The following is a 15,000-nucleotide window of genomic DNA, read 5'->3' as shown; positions in this document are numbered from 1 at the left end:
AACCAATCATAAAAATTGAAATGCAAACAAGAACACAAAATTCTTGTTAATGGCATGTTTACATAAACAAAGTATTCAAAGAATCTAATAGCATCATATCTAACAAGAAATAAAGGAATGCAGACATATTACTGTTTTTTTCTCCCCCGGAATATCATTAAACACACAGTATGAAAAATTAAAGGTTGCCTCTGGTCTATAGCTATCTTCCTTGGACCAAACCACTAAATACTTGACTGTTCCCGGCAAGCGTTGCTTCCCACTCGACCGACGACAAAAGGATCTGTGACAAGTTAATCACGACTTGTTTCATGTCTGGTCGTACAATAGGATCCTCGTCCACACATTGCTTTGCCAGCATGGCCATCTAATAACCAAATCATACCGATCAGAACACTGATATGAGAATTTTCTAGCTTTCAGAATGTCACTACGGAAATTATATCAATGATGAACTCCAGATCGAGAATTCTCATTAGGCCACAAATTTGATAATGCTTTCATCAAATCGAAATAGATAGACCGGATATTTACCTTGAAGACACAATCATGAGGATAAAGATCCAGCATATTCGGATCGATATAGTCCTTCATGTTCGACATGCTCATTGAGTCCGGTGTGCTCCGGAGAGCTGTTAACACCTGCAAAATTGCAATATACAAGCACAAGTACAAGATAAGATGAACATCTAAAATGACATGCTTCGGAAACAAAGAAAAAGAGAGGTTATTTCTTTAGATTCTTTTATCGGTTTCCAACTCAAACATTTTAAATTTCACACGACTTTAGACGCTCAAGTTAATCCATGGGAGATCCAAAATTTCAGCTGCAGAACCATGCAAAACTAAAGTAATTTTGAATTTTATATTAAAAGATAGTTTCCGAAAGATGTTTCTCACAGAAGATTTTGTTTGTCTTGGAATGATGTATGTTAGAATGTGCTACAATGGAACTCACAATAGATGCCAATGAACGTCTTTCAGTGTTTTTTGTCGTGGTGCCTTCAGTACGTATGATGGCCTCCTTTCCGGATATAATCTCAAACAGAACAACACCAAATGCATACACGTCGCTTTTCGACGATGCAAGTCCATCACTCAAATATCTATAAGAAAACAAAATGGAACAGTTCAGACTTCAGAGTTTAAAAGAACATTTAGCGAGAGACAGTAGCCAACTAAAAATATCCGTATTACTCAATCCGGATATGACAATCTTTTTTCATATATTTGGAGGGTCCCTTGAAGGTCATACCCCCGTACTCTTTTATCTCAATGTGTCCAAAACAAGTATTGAACACTGAGTATTTCAAGAAAACTGAAGACGCAGATCAACATGGAGCAATATCATTACTTACTCTGGTGCCAAATAACCAAATGTACCGACAACTTTTGTTGCTGTTGCTTCTTCATCATTTGTTTTTCCAACAAGCTTTGACAATCCAAAATCTGAAATCTAATCCGAGAACAGAAGTTGGTCAAATTTCTCAAGCACACTTAAATCGGAAAAAAACAGCAACACTTCAACATAATTAGAACCTTCGCCCTGAAAGAACCATCAAGCAGAATGTTGCTCGACTTGATATCTCGATGAACATAATGAGTTTTAGTATGCTCATGGATGTACTCCAGACCTCTAGCAGCATCGAGTGCAATCTGAACCCTCATTATCCACGAAAGTGGTGTAGGACCTTCAAGCCAGTAAACATTTGCAGCGTAATTAGAATAAGAATTTTGCAACTCAACAAAGACAATACATCCAGAGCACGCACCTCATAGAATTGCATGCAAACATTTTAAAAAAGAACAAGCTACATAAAATTATTATACAACACCAAAATCTTACTAACTCGGTGCCTATTAATATGCGAGCCCCAAGAGGCATTTAGGCCTCTGGTCTAGCCAATCAAGAACCTAAACTTTTATAGTTCTTCAACATCATAAATCTAGCATTTAGCTTAAGATACTCAATTAGACTCATCCGTAAGCAAGCAATCAAGAAAAACAACGATGTATGGTCGTACCCTAGTAACCCTACTCATGAAAGTGCTGATAAAACTGAGTGAATGAGCCAGTAGGCCCTGAAAGACTCAAAATATATGCTAGTCATCCTATTCGACACAGGCTGGGACATCGGGCTAATGAAAATAGCTTCCCCTCACTATGGAGACTTGTCATAGGCATTTTTTATCAGCATGATAAACACATTATGGTTATGAATGATCTGGCACCTTTATAAGATTCGATCTATTTTAACACTACTAGCTGTCCGGTTTTATAACCATAATGCACATAATTGCTGAAATTTACAGAGATAAAACATTCAACCTGGTAAAGTCATGATCCTTCATTCTTAAAAAATTAAATAAATTATAACTGAAGAAGCACTGTTATAATCCTACCTTTGTTCTGGGGATCGTGTAAATGGTTTCTAAGGGAACCCTTTTGAGCATATTCATAAACAAGGAAGAGCTCATTATCACTTGTAGCATAGCCAATCAACTCTACCTTCAACAAAATTAAACCGAAACAGGAGTCAATGGGCTTTGAATGAGTGGAAGAAAGCGTCATAATTTCGGAATTTAAACAACTGTTTATCATACAGAAATCATTACCAGATTTGCATGATGAACCTTGCACAAGACTTTCATCTCGGCCATAAATTCCTTTGTCTTTGTGGCTGTCATTCTTTTGATAGCAACTTCCTAAAAGAACCAAATAAACAAAAACTTAATGGAATGTTAATCTATTCAGGTCATGTAATCTAAATCCCAAATAGAATCGAACAAACCTGGTCATGTAGAAAACCGAAATACACAGAACCATAGGTTCCATGTCCAAGAAGATTAGAATCCGAGAACCCATCAGTCGAAAAAAGAATCTCTTCATAAGTGAAAACCACAGGCTTTTCAACATCAAGTACATCAGTTCCTAGAGCTGACAGAGAAGACAAAAAAAAAAACAAAGTTAGACTTCCAGAGTTTCGGATTTGTCAAGGCGGCAAGGAGAGTTGTCATAAAAAAACAACTCTAAAGTTATGAACCAAATCGAGTAAAATATAAGATTGGATGTTATGTCTAGGTTATAAATTTTGCTATCATTGTTTTGATTAATTAGTCTACTTATTTTAGTATTATATACAGTTCCTTGTCGGGATTTCAGATAGCAACAAATAGAACTGACAGTAACTAAGAAATCACAGCGTAATAACCTTTCGGGATAGTAATCTGGTGGTTACTAGGTTCACTGTTGGTTTGGTTCCTATTCTCAGACTTGCCGCCAATGTATCTTCCTGAACCACAACAGAAACTTGTCTTCCGAAGAATGTGAAACTTGTGAGAACTCTTGACATCACGATCTTTTGCATGATCTCCTTGAGTTTCACCAAAAAAGTTCAAGGATCTCAAGGAAACACAAACTACTATGCTTAATATGATGAAGGCAAGGCCAACACCCAAACCCCCAATGATCCATCCATATGGCACATGAGCCTTAGGCCTTACTTGAACTTCTGCATAAAAACTAAAAATTTAGTACAGAAAATCAAGAAAAAAACTGTTATTCCTCTCACAGAGGAGTGTTTACCAGACATTGCCATAATTCAGGAAATTGAACAAAAGAAACTTAACATTATAACCCCAAAACAGAACTGTCAAACTTTTTACAGAAAAGAGAAGCATTAACACTTTAAAGTTTAAATAGAGCCCGAATCAACAATTTGTAACGCAAAACTTGCAGTTTTTATTTTCACATACAGTATACAGAAAATCATGTGTTTATGTACGGTTCTCAACTACTTTTTTACATCACTTAGATGCAGACTCGGACATAGGTGTGGTGGGTATAAGAGCCTCTGAGGATCATCTAAATACATGAAGAAACATAGAAAAAAGTTGAGCAAATCCATGTTGGACACATATCGCTCACCCGAGTCCAAGATATCATAGTTTTAATTATTTCACTTATATGTACCAATTCATACCTGAAAGTGCATCAGCTGATGGTGCAGGAACAGGTGCAGGGGGAATGTCATTCTCCACATGATATGGTTCACCAGGAACTGCAATATATATAACAAGCTATGGTCTAAGACTTTCTGCTATAATACAGGAACTGACCAGCATGTGAATCCAACAAAATTAACAAGAGAATGGCGATATGCATCTTGAGTTGCAAACAACACAAAAGGCATAATGCAAAATCACCAACTAATAGCCTTACAATTTAAGGAAATGGATGATAAAACAAAGTTACTCATTAATTCTAGTCATAAATACACGATTAGATTATGTATGACCATATTACTGATTTCATTAGTCCAATTTTGTTTGTATATATAAACGTGACATTAGCACCTTCCCTCAAAGTTCACATGATGACTTCTAATAGAAACAAAGTAGGTTCCAGGCTCTAAAAGTGAACTGAATTCACCAATTAGTATCAAATTATCTTATCAGTATCCCAAACTTCATTTTCGACATACTCCCAATTAGTCGAACGACAAAACCTTATCCCCAATGCTAAACTTTCAATCACAAAATCCAAAGCAGAACTGATAGCAAGATTTAGATCTTTAGCATACCTAGCTTTAGACTATCATAAACAATGGACAAAAGATCTTATTTTACTAACTGAATTAAACCCCGTATTCTAATAACTTACAGAATTTTCAGAAACTAAAAATATCATCAAAATCATAAACATCCATCTCTTAAAAAAGCAATTGAAAATGCATATCTCCAAACAAATAGCATCCTTCATGCAAATCCCTAAATCTAAAAACCCCACAAAGAAAGAGATGGTTTTGGGGGCAAACCTGAATTCAATGGAATATAGTACAAAGCACCGACAGTGATATTATCTGGATTTTGAATCCCATTAACTTGCTCAATACTATCCATACTAACTCCAAATCTACTAGCTAAAGATTGCACACTGTCCTCATCTTTCATCACATAACTCATCAAGTAGTTCCACAGCCCACTTGAACACCCACAAAACAGCCTCAAAGACACCACAGCTCCAATCCTTGCTGGCCTGCTAACATTTGGAACCATTGCAAGGCCATCATAAGCCTCTAAAACCATGTCATAAACATACCCTTGATTTGATCTCACGGTAAAGGTTGTGTTTGTTGCATAATTCCTGGGGCTTGTCAAGCAAGAACAGTTCTTCTTGATGAATATGTAACCATGGGTGCCCTCTCCTTCAGCTGTTATGTCTTGTGGTAGCACATCGAACATGCTCTGGATCACCGCCATAGTTTGGTTCTCCTGTGGCTTAAAAGCCAAGAAAGATGTGCATAATCTTGATGTATCCGTACAATTCATAGGTATTGTTGCAAAATAACCCAAAGCTTGGATGGTTTGAAAAAGAACAAGAGAGATAAATGTTAGAACAACTAAAAACTGTGAAACCATAGGATCCATTTTTCTCGTTCCCCACAAAAATTGAAACTTTGTGCTAAAATGAAGTGTAAAGAGTAAAAAAAAGGGGGGGATTTTGATCAAACAACTATGTCCAAACAAGTTACAAGACAAGAAAATTTAAGACTTCATGAAGAAAAACAAGGCCAAACATATGGGAAAAGTTTAGTTCTTGCTTTAAAGGGAGAGCAAGAAGTGTGAATTTAAAGCTTAAAAAAACAAAAGAAGAGAAACTCAGACAAAGGGAAATCAAGGGTCAGTGAAGAAACTAGAGCTAAGTCTAGTTAAAGAAAAATTGCTTTTACTATCTTTTATCCTTGAAAGGGTTGGACGAAATGGTAGATTTAGATTGATGGTAATTTCAAAAAATATGGAAGATTTGAGGGAATAAGAGAGTAAGATTTTTGCAAAGAAAGAAGAAACTTGAAGAGAAATATGAGGCAAGGAAGAAGAGAAAGTGGGGGTTTCCAAGCTTTTAAGGTGGCTTGAAGGAAGGACACAAGTAGGAAGGGTTGAGGTGACACTAAACAAAGCATGCGTCCCCCCCCCCCTCCTATTGTGCTATACTGCTATGGTAACTGTCAGTCCTTCACTGTAAAAAAGAAAGGGATTTGCAAGGATAGAGAAGGCGGCATCCACTTCTCTTTCTATGAATATTCACCATTCTATTATTATTTTATTCCAAAAAATATATATTCACCATAAGCTAATTTATCATTAATTATGGTGAAAAATATTTTTAAATTATTTAATTTGAAATTTAATATTAATGTAAAAAATGATTTTGATAAAATAAATTATCATTTTTAAAAATATATATGAAAATAATATTTAAATTTTAAAAATTATCATATATAAATATATCAATTTAAATTATAATAAAAATATATAAAAATTATTTAAAATAAATAAATTTACAATAACTTCATATTGTGTATAAAAATATATAAAAAATTAAAATAATTTTTATTTAATAAATTGATATGATGGGACATAAAAATTTTAAACATATAAATGATTTAATAATTTTATATTTATAATTAAATCATAAATTTATAAATTTTATTAAATATAAAATATTTTAACTATTCAAATTTATTAATATTTTACTAAATCAAATTTTTTTGTATGTTATTATTATGTTTAAGATTTAGTAAACCACGAATAATAGAATTGAAAATGATACATATGAAAAAAAATTCATTATTTCAGAAATATTCTTTTTTAAAGTGATGAGAATTGTATAATACCTAGGGATAGCAACGGGTCGGGTTTGGGCCGGGTATTGGTCCCCCCGTCCCCGTTCCCGTTTAAAAAATCGGTACCAGTCCCCGTTTAAAAAACCGCGGGGATTTAAACGGGGATCCCCGTCGGGTAATCGGGGAAAACCGCGGGGAAACGGGTATCCCCGTTTAGCACAAACGATTATTTAAACGGGTATTGGGCCAGGTATTGGGTCGGGTATTGGGTCGGTATTGGGCTGGGAATCGGGCCGGGTATATATATATATTTAAATTAAATATATATTTTTTATTTAAATTAAATTTATTAATATTATATATATATAAATAATTATTTTTAATATTTATCGGTTCGGGTATCGGGGCGGGTAATCGGGGCGGGGATTACCAAACTCGTCCTCGTCCCCGTCCCCGTCCCCGTTTAAAATAAATAGGTTTTCTCCGTCCCCGTCCCCGTCCCCGTTTATCATCCTCGAACCCGACCCGTTTAATTCGGTTTTCGGTTTTCCCCGTCGGGTTCAGGTTTTTTTACCATCCCTAATAATACCTAACAATTTAGAGGTAATGATATTCTCACCATTTTAACAAAAAAACTATTACTATTGGTAATAAGTTATTATAAGATAATGACATTTTCTGTGAATCAAACATGTCAATGTAATTCTGAAAAAGATTATTTCTTTTGGTAATGATTTTTTTGCGAACCAAACGCCCCTTAAGGGTATGTTTAATAAAATTATAAAATATTAAAAAATTCATTTCATTTGCATTTAATTTTAATTATGATAGATAATTATATTATTTTAATAAAATAAAAAAAATGTTGAATGTGATAAGTAAATAAATAATCCACTAATTATTTAATTTTAAATATTAAGTTAACTTTGAATCTATTAAATAGTATTAGTGATAAAATAAAATGTTGTTTTCCTTATAAATCTCGGATTTCCTTTTCATAAAAAACATATATTTTTAAAAACCACATTAAAAACCACATTATTACAAAGATTCTTATGCAGAGATTTATTTGTAGGGATTACTTTCTATTTACAGACGCATATATTGAAGACTGTATTATTAATACTGTTCAACTATGTATTTATTTATTTAACTATACATGCATTGCATTCTATCTTTATTTTTAATTTTCTGACTGCCGGAGGTCTTCCACGGAAGCTGCTTTCAACCTGGCGTTGGGGCAGCCTACTACCTTACCTACCCTTATTCATTTGTATATGAGAATAAGATTTTGTTGTTGTTGTAATGACCTAAAAGGATGAAAAATAGGAAGGGTAAATTGGGAAATAAAATTCACGTGGGGGCATTGGAGTGTTGGGAAAAAGATTGGCACAAGTTGTGGAGAGCTGGAATTGAGGAACACAGTTGGTTGGGCCCCACAAGTACAGCTCAAATTTTATAATATTCATCCACCCTAATCACACGCTTAGCGTACCGCAATGCATTAATTTATCATGAAAATAATTAGTGTAAACTACATTTAGTATTTCAATTATTATTTTTCTTTTATTCTAATCATTTAACTATTATTTTTTTAAAATCATATTTAACTTATATTTATTTTTATTCTGGTCACCCACTGTTTAAAAGGTAACAAAAGTACTGATTTAATATTTTTTAAAAATCTTTAATGATGATGTGGTATTACCGCATGGTCAAACGTCAGCATTATCGTTAATTTTTTATTGGTGGGTGACCAAAATAAAATAAAAGTATAACATTAAGTGTGATTTTAAAACAAAAACAGTTGGGTGACCAAAACAGAACATAGTTAATAGTTGGAATACTAAATGTGTAGTTTACCTAAATAATTAACCTTGTGTCATACCCCGATTTAGGGGCTAAATTTTATTAATATAAAGTATTAAATTAAAGTCGTGATAAAAGAAAAGTTGAAGACTAAAATGATTGATTTTTGAAGTATGATGGTTGTTGTGCAAGCTTGATGATAGCTGAGGGACCCAACCCTTGAATTATCCATCTCTTGTCAGCTTAAAAATGAATGAAATGAATAATGTGGTCGGTGGGTTTCAAACCCAGGCCATAAATAATGGAGAGACATGACCTAGCCACAAGGCTAAGGCACTATTTAGGTAATAAAATAATAAAACTTTCTACAATAGTTGTGGGGAGTGATTACATTGGTTCAGATCACTTACCCCCTCCCCGATTTGGCGAACCAAAATTTTAAACCTAAACACCTACCTGAACTAAACCTTTCACACCACCCTTTTTTTCCCCGTCGATCAACTGCCTCTAACCGACGGTGGAGTGCATCGCCTCCGTCGTTGGTCTCAGCAGCAACCGCGACTAATCCTCGACTGGTGAACCACTAAAAAAACTAGTTGTCGTTGTGCCTAAAACACAAGAAGACAGTTCGAGTCTCTTTGTGGCCGATCTCCGCCACCGTCCATCGGTGACATCGCTCACACCAATTGACGCATTGTCACTGTCCGATCAAATCCCTATAGACCACCATCGATGAACCGTCACCATCCGTTGTGGAAAGTATTTGTAAACTCGTTAGAAAACCAGTCCCCTTTTTCATAGGCTAAAAACCCAATCGACAGGTCACCTTGTTATCGTCGTTTTCATTGATCGTCGATTGGGGTGAGTTCTCGATTTATTTTTGGTGAGATTTGGAGTATCTTTACTGTGATTTTGGGTTGATAATGACTAAATCAAGTGTGTAGATGAACCGGGAGTGAACGACAATCCAAAACGACCTCTATCATCGTTGTTCGCACCACCACGTACCGACAGTGCGTGTGGGGATCCTCTGCCACTCCAGGAATGTAATACCCCAAATATCATGTTAGTGACTATATTGAAAGTGTTGAGTTAATCGATTGACGAATCGGCCAAGAGGGGGGTGAATTGACAATAAAAAATTTGGTGGAAGCTTTTGTAGAAAATTGAAAATATTTGCACAGTAATTTAGAGTGGTTCGACTTTCTCAACCAAAGTTTACGTCCACTACCTTAGCTATCCACACTAAGGATTTTCCAACAAATTCAATAATTTGTTCTTTCTTTTGAGGACAAAGAGTAACCTTACAACTCCCTCAAGAATTATACCCCAAATTCTTGAGAATACTCTCTCCCAAAGAGAAATACACAAATTTGTAAACTTATAGAAAAACCTCACAAGGTAAAATGTTTGCACAATTCTAGAACAAAGAAAGAAAACTCAAGAATGAATACAATTGAGTACAAGTAGTGTTCTTGAAAGAAAAAATGAATATTGAATTAAAATTGGCTTGAATTGCTCAAACTTGATGTTTAAGGCTTTCTCTTTGTTTCTCTCATAATTGTTGTTTCTTGTTGTTGATCAATGGCTCCTCGGCTTGTTTAAATACACCTTGTATCGCTTCTGAAAGTTGGGGATCATTGGTGAAGTTAATAGAGCCGTTATTGTGTAATTATCATTTAAAAATCTAGTTGGGAGCGTAAGTAAATCTGGTTGGGAGCGTAAGTGCATCAGTGCACTTCAAGGGTGTATCGGCACACTATGTGTAAAATTCAAATATTTCGATCGTTAGTTGACTTAGTGCATCAGTACACTTGGGGTCCATCGGTACACTAATTACATTCGATGTTTCAAAAGAGCCAGGAGTGCATCGATGCATGGTATGTGCATCGATGCATGGTATGTGCATCGATACATAAAATGCATTCGATGTTTCAATAAAATTAAGAGTGCATCTATGCATGTCTGTGCATCGGTACACAAAATGCATTTGAAATATTTTGTGCATCGATACATCAAATAGTGCATCGGTATATCTCTTCATAAAATTGAATTTTGGCTCATCTTGGTTCGAATTACTTTGTAAAAATTGTTTAAAAAATATTTTAAGTTTAAAACACAATTTTACACTTTAGTGACCTTTGAAAAACTTGGAGTAATATTTGTGATATTCGAATAACTTAATCGAATTTACTTTAAAAATGATTATAAAATCTTAAAATTCAATAACACTTAATTTGTTATATCGAAACATCAAAATGTTTTCAACAATCTTCCCCTTTTTGATATAACAAAATATTTAAGTAATTTTAAGATTTTCTTTGAAAATCATTTTTGATATCAATTTTGAAAAATTACTCCCCCTTACTTTATTCTCCCTCTTTTTGTTAAATCAAAAAGACTCTATAAAACGTTTTTAAACAAGGTTTTGAAAAATTAGCCAATTGATATTTAGATAAAGCTTAAGTTGCTAAGATCACAAACGAGAGAAAGATTAGCCATTAGTTCCATAAATCAATATTCATAAATAATGTGCAATGGTAAATTGGTCATATTTATCTAAAATATAAATGATACAAAACTAATAACCAAATTCAAATAATCAAAACCAAATATATAAATATAAGCATTCATCCAAACATCCATATTCAAACATCCAAAATCAATCCAAAAACATCAAAATGTTTTAAAACAATGTTATGATCCATTATGATTCAACCTAAGAAGACTAGCAAGCGAAGTTTAAGCATCCGTAGGAGGATCGAAAGGAGATAGATGTGCCCATATATTAGCCACATCGAGTCTCTTGTTGATTCTCCATTGCTTCGTGGTTAGCTCGAATCTCTTGTTGATTCTCCAAATGTTGAGTCCCCATAGTAGTCAAGTGGGACTTTAATGATGCAAACCTCATATCCAATGTCTCCATGAATGAGCTAAAGTATGGAGGCATTAGATCCTCTTACCATGTCGGCTCATCCTTGGGTACATGATCGTTGATATCTTGAAATAGCTCTTGAAGTTCTGGATCATCATCCGCTGTCGGTGCCGGAGGAGCTCGTGAAGAGCTAGCTCCCGGTGTTTTCTCAATAGATTGAACCCATTGGTCATTTTCCTTCTTCCATCCCGATTTCTTTAAAGATGTGAGATTTATTTGGTTCTGAAGAGGGATGGGAATATCAAGTGTGACCCTAAGCCCGAGTTTGATAAACAAATTACTAATGAGACAACCGTAAACTAAAGTTTCGACATTTTTGGATGGGACAACGTTTACGGTATCTACTAATTCATTGAAAATGATCTGTGTCAAATTTATTTTCTTGTTGTGTTGGACACAATGTGTCCACCACAAATCTAAGACCCTAAGAGATGAGTACCTACCTCCTGATAGTCTAAACCACCAAGAGATAATCAAGTGAAGGTGTAACCCCCTCAGACCGATACGGATAATCCGATCCGATCTGGAGTGTCACATTAGGACCACCGGAGTGACCCACTGTAAAAATAGCGGAAATTTTAAAACTTTTATTAAAACATGTAACTTATAAAAATGATTTATCAGTATGCAGAAATAAAACAGATTTTCAGACTCGTATATATAAAAAAATACAATCTACATGCCCCCTAATCACATGTACCATACTCTGTAAACAACGCAGAAGAACTCCCTTACTGATGTTGATAGTTGTACTGGTACAATTCTTTTAACCTGCAATGGTGAGTAATAGAGTGAGCTTCGGAAAGCTCAGTAATATAGAATTACCAGATAAATAGTTTCCAGAACCAATACTTATCAACTTGTCAATTCATTAACCTTCCAGGTTATTCACTCTTTAATACCAAATATTCTTATCCGTGGATCATCTTCTGAGTCATCACTGAACAGATCTTAAGGAGACGAACAAATATTCTAATGGTCTTTATTTCATTTCCATGATTCAACTATACCAGGAAATATTGGTGTACTTTATTTGTGGTTCATAATCCATAGGGATAATACATCACATAAGTTCATCCGAGTTTCCAAACTTATTCCAATCTCTTACTTAATCCTCAGTCCTTGAGGTTACTTGGTTCATTTAATAGTCAAGTTCTTTACAGGTACTTTGGGGTTTTTCATAATAATTCAGACGTTTCTAAATTTCAGATACATATTGTACTTCCATTCAATTCAATTTGGTTGTCGTGGTTGATTTGTCTAACGAATATCCATTTCTTATTACCGAATGAGATCTAGAGTTGAGTTGAGCTGAGTACTTTCAAAATTATCATCGAACCACACTTGAGAAGACGAACACACATTCAACTGATACCTATGTCGTTCAGGTACTGACATATCATTACGGTTGATCGATTAACTTAAGTTATTCCATAACTTCTAAAGGTAGTCCAACACCTATGCTTATTTGGATTCCTTAATTAATCCAAGACATTTACTTAGTAAAGGCCATAAGGGTAATTTGGTCATTTTGGTGTTCAGTTTTATTCCAATCATTACAGAGCTCAAAAATATCCCATCATTCCCGAGCTTGGTGATATTCTTGGGTCATTTCCATTATAGGGGTATTTTGGTCATTTTACAGATCCATTGTAGTCCAATAATTCCTTCCATCCGATCTTATTATTATTAAATTCAAATTTATCATTTATGTCAGTCCCATCAAACTATTATGACAAATCCGATATATTTTAATCATTTCCATCCATCTAATCTTATTATTTAATTCAAACTTATCATCTTTTCCAGTCATTTCGAACAAATCTACAAAATAACACCATTGATAAATCATTCTTCAGGTATTTACTTATAACTCGGATATTTTCGGGTCAAGTGCCTTCTCAGATTTTTCAAACGGAATATCATGAATTTTTCTGTACAAAGATAGTATCTTAATAATTAAATCTGTAATTTATCGAGTTAAGTACAAACCCTCAAAGTACTTTCTCATTCCGGGTCAACTCGGACTATTTTTACCTCTCAAGGGCATTTTCATAATTTCTTAACCAGATAATTTCAATATTAGCTCTTAACGAAAATAATTATAATTTAAAGATCCTATTGTCAATTGCTTCCTCGAACATTCTCTGACCTTGAAATTATTTATTAACAAACTTCTAGCATCTTGCGCAAACCCATTTTGGCGTTAAAAACCAGTTATCCAAATTTTCTAAACAAAACTATTATTTCTTATGCACATCTGTAATTATATCGGATCAATATGTCTTTTCAGAGTTATTAATCAACTTACAGGGACAATTCTTGTAATCCTACAACATAAGGGTATTTTTGTAATTTTACCTAATCGAAATATTCTCATAATTTATCCTTCAAGCACCTTTAATGAGATAAATTATAATCTACATATCCTTGGTTGATTCCTTTATCACTTAATTCCAGAACTTGAAATTTAATTCAAACTGTCCTCCAATTCTTATAATATTCATCTGAGCCATATTCAAATACCGAGTTTTTACTATATTCGAGTCAATAGTAGAACTTCATTAATTACACATATTAGACCAAACATTTTCATTCATGCATTTACCAATATTCACATGTTCCACAAAGCATAAAGAGGTAGTAAAGTATTACCTCGATTTTCGTACAAAACTGATCGACCATTAAATTTCATTCGAACACCCTCGATCTTGAAATCATCTTCCAATATTTCCTCGGATCCATATCAACATAAATTATATAAAAAATGGAGCTTAATTGCGATAAACAGATCGAATCGGATGATAAATTAGTCAAAAATACCTTATCGGGTTCGAGTTTAGTGAAACAGACCCTAAAATGGATTTGGGACGTCAAAAACATAAAATATGACTTTTCGAAAATTTGGAATTTTCGATCAAAATCAAATTTGACTAGTAATTTCGAGGCCTTCGCGTCCGAATTTCGAAAAACGGAATGCGGAATCAGATTTGGAACGTCAAAAAATGTCAGGATAGGTATACTCAGTCAAAGTCAACGCCGGTCAACGATCAACAGTCGACCATTTTACACAAATAACACCCAAATTTTACTCAAATAGCACCCAAATAGAAATTAAATACAAATTAACACCCAGAAGATGCCCACTCTCGGGGGTGGGGCGTGCGGCACGTGAACAGTGCTATGGTGTCGGAAAATTCCCGGAAAAAATTCCTAAAAATTATTTTAAGCGATTTAAAGGCACTTACAGAGCTCAGTTCACAATTTTGAACAGCGGAGAGCTCGATTCTGAAACGTCGGAAACTTTGACGGTCTCACCCCTCCACGCACCGGTGATGACTGCGAAACGGAGAATACCGGTGGACTCGGAACGATGCAAGGAACACGATGGTACGGGAGGTGTCGTAAACGGATGACCGGATCGTCGTGAATCGACGAAAAACCAACTGAAATTAAGTTATTATCGACGATACTTCCGATTGAAATTAACGACGAACGGTGACGATTCACGACGAAAGGTTTGAGGGGTTTTGTTCCTCGGTCGACAACGAACATGATGGTGGTTTCGGTTTGTCGATCTGAGGTTGGACGGCGAGTAGATCGGAGTTAAAAGTGGGTTGACGGGAAGAGG

At 34.7% G+C, this 15,000-nt stretch overlaps 1 protein-coding gene across 1 annotated transcript; it reads right to left on the bottom strand.

The window, feature by feature from the left end:
• Nucleotides 1-106: 106 nt before the first annotated feature.
• LOC120203756 (lysM domain receptor-like kinase 3) lies at nt 107-5,934 on the bottom strand. Its single transcript, XM_039203941.1, has 11 exons — nt 4,817-5,934; nt 3,983-4,060; nt 3,212-3,511; nt 2,792-2,937; nt 2,616-2,705; nt 2,403-2,508; nt 1,540-1,691; nt 1,359-1,456; nt 959-1,106; nt 535-642; nt 107-367 (listed from the first exon to the last, which is right to left on the bottom strand). Exons 1-11 carry the CDS (start codon nt 5,427-5,429, stop codon nt 203-205), a joined length of 2,004 nt encoding a protein of 667 aa, XP_039059872.1. The 5' UTR covers nt 5,430-5,934; the 3' UTR covers nt 107-202.
• Between the last annotated feature and the right edge of the window lie 9,066 nt (nt 5,935-15,000).

Source organism: Hibiscus syriacus, unplaced genomic scaffold (genome assembly GCF_006381635.1).
Source record: "Hibiscus syriacus cultivar Baekdansim isolate YM2019G1 unplaced genomic scaffold, ASM638163v2 tig00000340_pilon, whole genome shotgun sequence".
Classification (NCBI taxonomy): Eukaryota; Viridiplantae; Streptophyta; class Magnoliopsida; order Malvales; family Malvaceae; genus Hibiscus; species Hibiscus syriacus.
This window is presented reverse-complemented; position numbering and strand designations above follow the sequence as displayed.